Below are 11,300 nucleotides of genomic sequence, written 5' to 3' on the forward strand. Positions count from 1 at the left end.
CTCCAGGCTGCCGGCCACCCTCCGACTCCTACTCCACCCACCGACCACGCCCACCGACCAAAAGTCCCGCCCCATCCGGTTATGCCCCGCCCTCGCCCCGCCCCGCCCCGGCTCGGGCTGCCGGAGGACCCGGAGCTGAGGCGCCCGAGGCCGCCGCGGCGGCGGGGACGATGTGGTTTTTTGCCCGGGACCCGGTCCGGGATTTCCCGTTCGAGCTCAGCCCGGAACCCCCCGAGGGCAGCCCGCCGGGACCCTGGACCCTGCACCGCGGCCGCAAGAAGGTGAGAGCGGCCCCGCTCTGCAGGCCGCGGCCGACCTCGGTCTCGCCTAGCCAGCGCCGCCGGCTCCGCCGCGTCGCGCCCGCCTGACGTGGCTGTGGAGCCTCTAAGACTACGGGCCGAGGGAGGGGGACGGGCAGTGTCGACGTGGCGGGCGGAAGGACCGAGGGACCACAGGCGGACCCATCCCGGGTTACGTGGGCCGGGTTCAGTCTTCAAGGGCTGACTTGGGGAGAGACCCGGCCAGCGGCCCTTCTCTTCCGGCACAGAACCAACTCCGGGGACTATCTCGGAGGTGGAGTGGTCAGCAACGTGAGGCCCCTCTGCCCTCCCCCAGGCCACAGGGAGCCCGGTGTCCATCTTCGTGTATGATGTGAAGCCCGGTGCCGAAGAGCAGACCCAGGTGGCCAAAGCTGCCTTCAAGCGCCTCAAAACTCTCCGGCACCCCAATATCCTTGCCTACATCGATGGGCTGGAGGTACCTACCAGCTGCTCAGTCTACCCCACCTCTGTCCCTCACTTTCTCCCAGTCCTGTCTTCTGTCTTCCTGTGGATTTCCAGCCCTTCTGCGCCAGCGCCTCACCCCCCAGATTTGACTTCCCCTTCTCTGCCCCTGTCTCTATCATGTCTCTCATCGCTTCTTCCTCACCCCCCATCCATCCCTGATACCCCGTGTTCCCTTCTTCAGACAGACAAATGCCTCCACGTAGTGACAGAGGCTGTGACCCCGCTGGGAGTATACCTCAAGGCGCGAGCGGAGGCCGGTGGCCTGAAGGAGCTGGAGCTCTCCTGGGGGCTACACCAGATTGTGGTGAGGTGGGGGGGCAGTGGGGATGAGAGCAGGGGGGGACTGCAGCTCCTGGGCTGTGATGGATCCTTCTGCCCCTAGAAAGCCCTCAGTTTCCTGGTCAACGACTGCAGCCTCATCCACAACAATGTCTGCATGGCCGCTGTGTTCGTGGACCGCGCTGGCGAATGGAAGCTTGGGGGCCTGGACTACATGTATTCAGCCCAGGGCAATGGTGGGGGACCTCCCCGCAAGGGGATCCCTGAGCTTGAGCAGTATGATCCCCCGGAGTTGGCTGATGGTAGTGGCAGAGCGGTCAGAGAGAAATGGTGGGTTCCTAGGGGGAGTACGCCCCATCCTGCCCTATTCTGGAAGCCTCCTGTAGCCTCAGGACCCCTGGACTAGCTGGCACTCCCTCCATTCCCTGCTGCTTGGCTGGGGAGGGAACCAGGGTCCTCAGGGTGGAGCCCACTCCTGGCTCCCAGGATCCTCAGGGAGGAAGGGCAGGATAAACACAGGCTTTGGGGTTAGATGGTTCTGAATTTGAATGTTATGTCACCTGGGATGGATGTCCTTGCTTCTCTGAGCCTCAGTTTCCTGATCTGTCAAATGGGGCTAATGAAACCTGCTTCTTGAGGCTGATGGGATGATCAGCTAAGGAACACAGCCCAGGGTTTGCCATGCAGTGAGTGCCTGGTGCCCAGGATAGGTTGGAGGCCTATGCTGGCAGGTGGCAGAGCCTTGAGCAGCTCTGGTCACTGTCTCAGGTCAGCTGACATGTGGCGTTTGGGCTGCCTCATCTGGGAAGTCTTCAATGGGCCCCTACCTCGAGCGGCAGCCCTGCGAAACCCTGGGAAGGTGAGTGTCCGACCCCACCTGCACCCCAGCTCCTCTCCCCCAGCCAATCAGCCACTGCCCTGACCCTGACACTTCTCCCGCAGATCCCCAAATCACTGGTGCCCCATTACTGCGAACTGGTCGGAGCCAACCCCAAGGTGCGTCCCAACCCAGCCCGCTTCCTGCAGAACTGCCGGGCGCCCGGTGGCTTCATGAACAACCGCTTCGTGGAGACCAACCTCTTCCTGGAAGAGATTCAGGTGAGCCCCTTGCCCCACCCTGGGCTCTGGCCCTACATTCCTCACCTCTGTATACCTCCCCACTTTACAGGCTCCCTGATAATTAGACCCTTGGAGACAAGCACAGATGATGGAGCTAGGCTCTTTGGGTTCATACCCTGCCTCCAACAATTGCTTACTTAAAATACTTACCTATTTATTTGGCTGGGCCGGGTCTCAGTTGTATCTTGCAGGATCTTCCCTCTTCATTGTGGCATGCCAGATCTTTAGTTGTACCATGTGGGAACTAGCTCCCTGACCAGGGATCAAACTCTGGCCCCCTGCATTCGGAGCTCAGAGTCTTAGCCACTGGACCATCAGGAAAGTCCCTCTAGTTATTATTTATGTGTGACTTTCCTCGGCTGAAGTTCAGTCTTACGAATAGTACCTACTTCAGAGGAGGAGGATGAGGAGTCAGTGAGTCTGAAGTGCACAGTTCAGGGTCTGGCACATAGTGGGTGTTTTGTGAGTACTCCTGGCACTCTGTTAACTACACACAGACATTCCGGCCCTGGCCCTGATGTTGACTGTAGGTTGGAGAGGAAGAGTCAGACCCAGGCCCCTGCCCTCAAGGCTCTAGCATGGGGTGAATGATCCAGGTTTCCACCCTGGGGGACTTTCCCTGGGGAAAAGGGACAGAAAACATGTAAATGAGGAAATGTGCTTCCTGAATGCAGACAAGTGCCGGGAAGGGAAAGAGTGAGGGTGATGCCTAGGGAAGGGTTCTCTCAAGGGTGACGTTGAGCTGTGACCTGAGGGTGTGAAGGTGGGAGTCATGGGGATGCTAACTGGGGAAGAAAGTTCCAGGCAGAGGGAACCTCTTTGTGAGGAGGGAACCCTCAGCTTAACCTCCCTGAACCTCAGTTTCCGTATCTGTGTGGTGAGGATAATGGCGGTGTCTGCTGACCCACAGGGTTGTTGTAGGGAATGCAGAAGGGAGGCTCTGCCCCCTGACCTGGCCTTGTGTGGGGCATAGAGAGGTGGTGATAGTCTGGAATGGGAGGTGTGACAGGGCTTCCATGACCCTCCTTGGTCTGTGGAGTCTTGACTCAGATGGGGTTGGGGGGGCCGTCAGAGGATGGGAACCTGCGCTGAAGGAAAAGGTGCTGGAGAAGTTGAGCCTTGCCGCCCCCTGGGCAGTGTGGGGCAGCAGGAGCTCCATTACATGGCGTTCCCACACGGCTGGCTCTGCCAGGCCACCCTTCTCCTCAATGTGCGCCCCATAGGAAACAGGCTGTTTCTGGAGGGTCCCGAGGAGAATGTGGGAGGACCGTGCTCAGAGGCGCCCCCCCTTCCCATCAGAGAGCAGAGCGGTGGAGGACGCCAGCTGTGACTCTGTCAGGGGGCAACCTTGGATGTGGCTTGGCCTTTCTTTGGAACTATGCTCCCCAAACCCTGTGTCAGAGCACCAAGCCTGCCTCTCACGCCAGACTGAGCTGCTCCAGCCCAACCAGGTCCTCCCCAACCCGGGTTAGAGGTCACTTCTGGGCCAGGCAGTGGCTGTGGCCATGAGGATACAACCAAGAGCACAGGAACTTTGGAAGCACACCGGACGGGGTTGTAATGCACACCCGGCCTCTCTTGCCTGGTGCCCTTGAGCCTCAAGCCTCCTCCTCTGTAAATGGGGGAATGACAGCACTTCATCCCAGGGCGCAACGCAGCAGAAGTGCCACCCGCTGGGCCACACCCTTCCTTTGTATTTATTTATTTATCTTTTATTTGGCTGTGTCCAGTCTTGTTGTGATATACAGGATCTTCATTGCATCATGCAGGATCTTCCGTTGAAGAGCACGGACTCTCTAGTTGTACGTGAGCTCAGTTGCTCCACAGCATGTGGGATTTCAGTTCCCTAACCAGGGATCGAACCCGCATCCCCTGCGTTGTAAGGTGGATTCTTAACCACCGGACCACCAGAGAAGTCCTCACACCCTTCCTTGATTGCAACTTACTTGTGTGACTTTGGACAAGCTCCTTGCCCCTTCTGTGCCTCCGCTTCCTTGGATTATTTCATCTGTGTAATGGTTTTAGAATATAATCCTGCCTGGCCATGTGGTCTGTGCTCAGGAAATGTGAGTTGTGGATGGCACAGCCTCGGGCAGGTTAGAAGGATGGAGGGATACCATTGAGCTGACAGCATGGCCTGTGTCGGCTCAGTGAGAGGACCAGATCTGGGGGTAGATGCACCTCATCCCTGCCTTCCGACAGCCTGCCACGTCTCTACCGCAGAGCTGCCGGTGAGCCCAACCCAACAGGGCCAGGTGGCAGAGTAAGCCCTTATTCCCTGTTTTCTTGTGCCATATGTTTAATGGTACTCATGGGTTAGTGGTATCTTCTGTGGTCCTGAGGAGCTAAGGCAATACTAATAAAGGGCTTGATCCCCCTAGTGGCTGCTTTCATAGCAGCAGGTCAGGTGGCAGTGCCACTGACTGGCTGGGCGCCTCCAGCATGGCAGGCGCTGTGCTAGCAGCTTTTGTGTGCATTTTCTGGTTGAATCCTCAGAACAGTTGTGAGGCAGTACAGTTATTACTCCATTTTACAGCTTGGGGAACTTGCCTAAGGTTATGTTGTTGTTTAGTTGCTCAGTCGTACACTCTCTAGTGAAAGTGAAACTGTTAGTCACTCAGTCATGTCTGATGGACTGTAGACCGCCAGGCTCCTCTGTCCATGGAATTTTCCAGGCAGGAATACTGGAGCAGGTTTCCATTTCTTTCTCCAGGGGACCTTCCCAACCCAGGGATCGAACCCACATCTCCTGCATTGGCAGGAACATTCTTTACCACTTAAAGCCACCTAAAGTCACATGGCTAATAAATGGGAGAGTTGGGCTTTGAACCCAGGCAGTCTGGCTCTGCAGGCTTGTTTTCCTTCGGGTTGGAGGTAACCCTGTGTCCTGGCCCTTGGCTGGAGGGACCGTGACCAGGATGTTTTCTTGTTCCCTGCCTCCTGCCCATTCTCCCCTAGATCAAAGAGCCAGCTGAGAAGCAAAAGTTCTTCCAAGAGCTGAGCAAAAGCCTGGACTCGTTCCCCGAGGATTTCTGCCGGCATAAGGTGCTGCCCCAGCTGCTGACTGCCTTTGAGTTTGGCAACGCGGGGGCCGTAGTCCTCACACCCCTATTCAAGGTGAGCGGGGCCTGGAGCCTCAGGACCTGTGGGGCCCGGAGACTGGCTGGGTGGTCTGAAAGGCAGAAGAGAGGGCCGTGGCTGGGGCGGGCCAGCCTTGCCAGCGTCCTGTGAGGGGAGTCTGGTCAGGGGGACCCAAGCCCACTTGAGGATCTCTGACATCGGCGGTTCAGCAGGCCATGGCCACGTGACCAGCTGTCAGGGAGACATAGAGACTTCCTGTCCTTGGTGAGGGGAAAATCTGTGCCTCCAAAATTCTTTTTCCATAGACCCTTTGCTTCAGAACCTACAGCCCTTCCTCCATTTCCTCGGGACAGCCTCCCTGGTCTGACCCGGGCACTCTGGTTCCCAGGGCCCAGGGGTCAGCTGCTCACCGCCTCGCTTTCCTTCCTCCCTCCTGACCACTCAGCACTCAGCCGTCTTGGCTTCTTGGGGCTGGATCCTCTCTCCCTCCTCAGATCCCAGCCCGCCAGTACCTGGGCACCTGCCATTCCCTGCTCAGTGGGAGAACCCCTTCCCCGAAGGAACTTGGCGTGAGGGGAGGTGGGGAAGACAGCAAGTACATCCTGTGTAGCTGGGAACCCCCAGAAGTTATGGGCAGAATCCTGTGTGCACATGGGATCTAGTGCCTGATTACAGGGAAAGGCCCAGAGCTTTTGTGAGCCTCCTAAGAGAGGCCTGACCCAGAAAGGGTAAGGGTAGGGCTAACTTGACATGGAGTCTAGGCAGAGGGGCTGCTGAGGAAATGCCCGCCTCATCCCACCACCATCACCCTGTTCCCACTTCGAGAAATCAGCAGGGAGCCCGAGGAAGTTCACTGAGCCCAGGGACGTCATCCCACTCGTGTGGACGTGGCTGAGCCCCTCTTCCTGCTCCTTCTCAGGTGGGTAAGTTCCTCAACGCCGAGGAGTATCAGCAGAAGATCATCCCTGTCGTGGTCAAAATGTTCTCCTCAACCGACCGGGCCATGCGCATTCGCCTCCTGCAGCAGGTAGGGGCTGTGGGGAGAGCCTGCCCGCTTCTGCTCCACCCAGACCTCACCTGGCTGCAGGGGAGGTCCCTGCCTCACCTCCAGCCCCAGGCAGATAACTCGAGCCCTTGCTTTGGCTGCATGGGGACCCTAGAAACCCCTCCTCGAAACATACACACAGGTGAGGGAGCAGAGGCTATGCTCTCAGGAAGTCAAGATACTTACCGGGCTCATTGGAAGCTTAGGGAACACCCCCCACCCAGGCTGCATGGCTCAAATGCTTCTCTCCATGTCGCCCAGTCTCCCGGGTTGAGCCTATTGTTCTGTTGTTTAGTAACTAAGTCACATCCAGCTCTGCGACCCTGTGGACTGTGGCATGCCAGATTTCCCTGTTCTTCACTATCTCACAGAGTTTGTTCAAACTCGTGTCCATTGAGTCAGTGATGCCATCCAACCATCTCATTCTCTGCCACCCACTTTTCCTCTTGCCCTCAATCTTTCCCAGCATCAGGGTCTTTTCCAGTGAGTCGGCGCTTCACATTAGGTGGTCAAAGTATTGGAGCTTCAGGATCAGTCCTTCCAATGAATATTCAGGGTTGATTTCCTCTTGAGGGGGGATAGTGTCTCTCTTGCCAACCCCTGGGCAGTTGGGAGCATCAAGCAGGGTTGATGGGATTGGAGATGGGGGGCCACTGGTGCACTAGGTATCCAGGTATCATCAATCCTTCTCCAACTCCAGACACACCAGCCTCCTCCCAGCACTCCTCTAGGCAGCGGTTATACCCTTTTTATAGAAAAGGTCGGGAGGCTCCAAGATGGTGTATGACCATTCCACCTGATGAGAAGGACCAGAGGCCCGGCTCTCCGGCACCCAGTCGCTGGCTCTTCTCAGCCCTCTCCCTCACCCCCAGCACCCTCTCCATTCCATTTGGACCTGAGACCAGAGGCACAGTGGGGGGTTCAGGAGACTCCCTGGCCAGCCAGTGCCTGCTGGGTAGAGAAACCATGCCAAGGGTGGTCCCCTGGCTCTGGTGAGGGGTGGAAGGCCTCACCGTGTTCTCATGCCCCAACTGGGCCGCAGATGGAGCAGTTCATCCAGTACCTTGATGAGCCAACAGTCAACACCCAGATCTTTCCCCACGTTGTGCACGGTTTCCTGGACACCAACCCTGCCATCCGGGAGCAGACGGTCAAGGTGGGTGTGGACATGCCCAGAGAGGCCACCCCTGGTTTTCTAAGGCTCAGAGGGGGCTCATCAGAGGACACGGAGGCCTTGGTTTTGGTCTGTGGGTCAAGCAGGGTATGGGAGGGGCAGGCACTGTTCTGCATGTGGGTCCTGGCTGTGGGTATAGCACTGCAGGCGGTGGGGGGATGAGGGTGGGCATGGCCAATAGTCCTGAGTTCAACAGACACAGTCTTGAGTTCAGCAGACATTCACGGAGACAGGAGTGCAGACAGGGGTTCCCCTTCCGAAGCCTTCGGGGTAAGGCCCAGGACCAGGTTGGGGAGGGCTCTGGTGGGTCTCCTCAGCACCCAGGGTCACTGGTGCCCTCCCAGAAGGCCGTCCCCATGTGTGGCACCCTGCCCGCTCCGGCCCACACTTTTGCTGTCTCCCGCCCTGCAGTCCATGCTGCTCCTGGCCCCAAAGCTGAATGAGACCAACCTCAACGTGGAGTTGATGAAGCACTTTGCGCGGCTGCAGGCCAAGGATGAGCAGGGCCCCATCCGCTGCAACACTACCGTGTGCCTGGGCAAGATCGGCTCCTACCTCAGTGCCAGTGTGAGTGCCCCGCACACGTGGCAGAAGTTCTGTCAGCGTCACAGCCACATCCCCCAGGACCAGGTCCCCTGGTGTGGGGGCTGACACACACACACACACACACACACACACACACACACACACAGAGACCCAGGCCCTGGGTGTTCCAGTCCCCATGTCTGAGGGACAGAGTGAGTTGTGCCAGGTCACACAGCCGATAGGTGGCTCCTGGAACAGATCCTAGGTCTGCTTACCCCCTTGGGCTTGCATCCCTTGGGCTCACATCCCCTCCCTTCAGCCAGGGTCTGTGAATGCAGACACTGCAACCTCCAGGCACTTAGCAGGAATGATTGAATGGGTCAGCAGGGCAGGCAGGAAGGGAGGCGTGGCCCAGCGCGGGGGCAGCTTCTGCTCTGGCCCCTGTCACTGAGCCATGGGCCGGTGATCTGGAAGGACAAGCCAAGATCCAGGGTTGTTGTTAGTGTTTATCTCACACTTGTTAGGCTCTGGAGGCCCTGTGGTTGGCCTCTATTGTGGCAGTTCTGGGCCCCAGGATGGACCCTATACTCAGGAGCCCTCTTCCTGCCCCAGACCAGACACAGGGTCCTCACCTCCGCCTTTAGCCGGGCCACAAAGGACCCGTTTGCACCGTCCCGGGTCGCGGGCGTTTTGGGCTTCGCCGCCACCCACAACCTCTACTCAATGAACGACTGCGCCCACAAGATCCTGCCTGTGCTCTGTGGCCTCACCGTGGATCCTGAGAAATCCGTGCGAGACCAGGTGAGGCGTCGCTGGGGCTGGGCCCCGGGGCTGGGTCTCTGGGGGTACCTGGGCCCCAGCTGGCCTGGCAGGCTCACAGGAACCTCAGAGGCCCCAGCTCTGCCCCTTGCTGCCCCACAGGCCTTCAAGGCCATTCGAAGCTTCCTGTCTAAACTGGAGTCTGTGTCAGAGGACCCCACACAGCTGGCCGAAGTGGGTGAGTGGCCCACGCTCATGTTCCCTGTTCCTCTTGCCACTTTCTTGACTGTGGCCTGTTGTGGCCCCTGTCTGCCTCACTGGAGTGTCTGAAGAGCCCCAGGGGACAGACTGTAGCGCACTCTTCCCACCTCCCATTTCACAGTTGGGAGAGTGCAGGCCTGGGGAAGGAGGGCACCCACTCTAGGTTGCTCTGTTTCAGTTAGTGCCTTCCTGTCACCTCCCCATGGAGGCCTGAGGTGTCTGTACCTGTCTTTCCTGTCCCTGCCCAGAGAAGGATGTCCACGCAGCCTCCAGCCCCGGGATGGGAGGAGCCGCAGCCAGCTGGGCAGGCTGGGCCGTGACGGGGGTTTCCTCGCTCACCTCTAAGCTGATCCGGGCACATCCCACAGCTGCCCCGGCTGAGACCAATGTCCCCCAGAGACCTGCGCCTGAGGGTGAGAGTCCTGGACTGAGAGGGCTTGGAGTTCCCCCCCGGATGCTGATGGGGATGCTCCCAGCCCCAGCAACCTCTGCCCTGGGCTGAGACCTTCCTGGGGCTCAGTGGGCGGGAACTCAGCGAGCCTCTGCTCCCCAGGACTTCCTGCCCCGGCTCCCACCCCTGTCCCTGCCGTGCCTACGACCTCAGGCCAATGGGAGACACAAGAGGAGAGCAAGGACACCGAAGAGGACAGCAGTGCTGCGGACAGATGGGATGATGAAGACTGGGGCAGCCTGGAGGTGAGTGGGTCTGAGGAGAACTCCCTCAGGGGAACCCAGCTTCAAGGTCACAGACTGCCATTCAGGGAGCTCAGGTGGGCTTGGCTGGAGTCAGATCTGTCCTCATCTGCAAGTATCCTAAGCGGAGTCTTGGAGCAGCCATTGTGGGTCAGAGCCGACAGCTGAGCCCCATCTCGGCTCTAGAAATGAGAGGCCAAGGTGGTGGTGCTTGGGTCTGCCCACTTCTCTTCCTCGCTCCCCTCCTCATCCCTCCTATGGCTGTTCTGGGGCCCACCTTGCCCTGTGATTAGCAGAGAGAGGTTACCCCCAGGCCTACAACCAACCTGTCCTCCCTGAGGGTGGCCTCAGGATGGGCTGAGGCCAGAGTGGGGCTGTCCTAAAGGGAATGCAGGCAGAGCTCCAGTCACCAGCAGTCTCTGCCCCTGAGGCCACAGGCAGGAGTGTGGAACTCAGGATCTCATTCCCCACCTCACAGAGGAGTGACAACAGGCCCGGTTCAGCGTGTTCAGTTTATTGATGGGACACAGGGCCGAGGAGAAAATGAGATGGAAGACAAAAGAAGAAAGGGTGGAGCCCATAGCTGGGCAGAGACTGGGGGGCTTCCTTGGCCTTTCGGGTGGAGCAAGAGGGGTATCTATGGTCGTGCTTTCCTCCCCACCCTGCAGCAGGAGGCCGAATCTGTGTTGGCTCAGCGCGATGACTGGAGGACTGGGAACCAAGCTAGCCAGCCTGGGCAGGTGAGCTGGTGGGACAGAGGGTGTGTATGGGGGGCGGGCTGGCCCCCGCTCCTCCCTCCCCTTCTCTAGCACTGTCTCCTCTTCTGCAGGCCAGCAACCCTGGCCACAGATCCCAGGAGTCAGACTGGAGCAGCTGGGAAGCCGAGGGCTCGTGGGAGCAAGACTGGCAGGAGCCAAGCCCCCCAGAGCCACCCCCTGAGGGCACACGGCTGGCCAGCGAGTATAACTGGGGTGGACCGGAGCCTAGTGACAAAGGCGACCCTTTTGCTGCCCTGTCAGCGCATCGGGAGGCTGGGGCGCAGGTACTTGGTGCCTGTCCAGTGGGAGGGTGCAGACCTGGGGTCCTCAGCTGATTAGGCCTCCACTGCAGCCCACACCTCCCTTTTCAGTCAAGGCGAGACTCATGGGGTGATGACAACTGGGAAGGCCTGGAGACTGAGAGCCGTAAGTGTTTCTCCCCAGCCAGCCGGCTGATGGCCTGGGCCTACCCTCCACCAGGGCAGGCATGGGAAGGGAAACTGAGACCCAGGTTGTCCTGACACCTTCAGCCCTCCCCTTCTTGTTCCCAGGACAGGCGAAGGCGGAGCTAGCCCGGAAGAAACGCGAGGAGCGGAGGCGGGAGATGGAGGCAAAACGCGCTGAGAAAAAGGCAGCCAAGGGCCCCATGAAGCTGGGAACCCGGAAGCTGGACTGAACCGCGAGTGTGGGCCCTTCCCAGCCTCGGAGGCCCCACAGATGTATTTATTGTACAAACCATGCGAGCCCGGTCAGCCTGGCCAGGCACATCTCACATGTACATAATCAGAGCCACAATAAATTCTATTTCACACCTGTTGTGC

General features: G+C 58.9%; 1 protein-coding gene across 3 annotated transcripts; it reads left to right on the forward strand.

Annotated features, from left to right (window-relative positions):
* Positions 1–86: 86 nt before the first annotated feature.
* SCYL1 (SCY1 like pseudokinase 1) lies at positions 87–11,290 on the forward strand. Of its 3 annotated transcripts, none has more exons than XM_065937722.1 (18): positions 87–281; positions 616–756; positions 967–1,089; positions 1,168–1,394; positions 1,833–1,923; positions 2,007–2,162; positions 5,142–5,300; positions 6,184–6,291; positions 7,352–7,465; positions 7,895–8,050; positions 8,621–8,809; positions 8,930–9,005; positions 9,277–9,441; positions 9,582–9,724; positions 10,393–10,461; positions 10,551–10,763; positions 10,851–10,905; positions 11,031–11,290. In XM_065937722.1, the coding sequence occupies exons 1-18, from the start codon at positions 171–173 to the stop codon at positions 11,153–11,155; spliced, it is 2,421 nt and encodes an 806-aa protein (XP_065793794.1). In that variant the 5' UTR covers positions 87–170; the 3' UTR covers positions 11,156–11,290. The 3 variants fall into 3 exon arrangements, with proteins under 3 accessions (XP_065793794.1, XP_065793793.1, XP_065793796.1); XM_065937721.1 differs by having other exon boundaries at positions 88–281; positions 10,390–10,461; XM_065937724.1 differs by lacking the exon at positions 87–281 and having other exon boundaries at positions 620–756; positions 967–1,094; positions 10,390–10,461.
* Positions 11,291–11,300: the final 10 nt, after the last annotated feature.

Source organism: Muntiacus reevesi, chromosome 5 (genome assembly GCF_963930625.1).
Source record: "Muntiacus reevesi chromosome 5, mMunRee1.1, whole genome shotgun sequence".
NCBI classification, from domain to species: Eukaryota; Metazoa; Chordata; class Mammalia; order Artiodactyla; family Cervidae; genus Muntiacus; species Muntiacus reevesi.

What these genes read in the sequence shown, in the direction of transcription:
- SCYL1 (XM_065937721.1), top strand. Translation starts at nt 171, where the DNA reads ATGTGGTTTTTTGCCCGGGACCCGGTCCGGGATTTCCCGTTCGAGCTC. An exon ending in TCCTCACACCCCTATTCAAG is followed by an intron (nt 5,301 to 6,183) that starts GTGAGCGGGGCC and finishes GCTCCTTCTCAG; the next exon opens with GTGGGTAAGTTCCTCAACGC. An exon ending in GCTCCTACCTCAGTGCCAGT is followed by an intron (nt 8,051 to 8,620) that starts GTGAGTGCCCCG and finishes TTCCTGCCCCAG; the next exon opens with ACCAGACACAGGGTCCTCAC.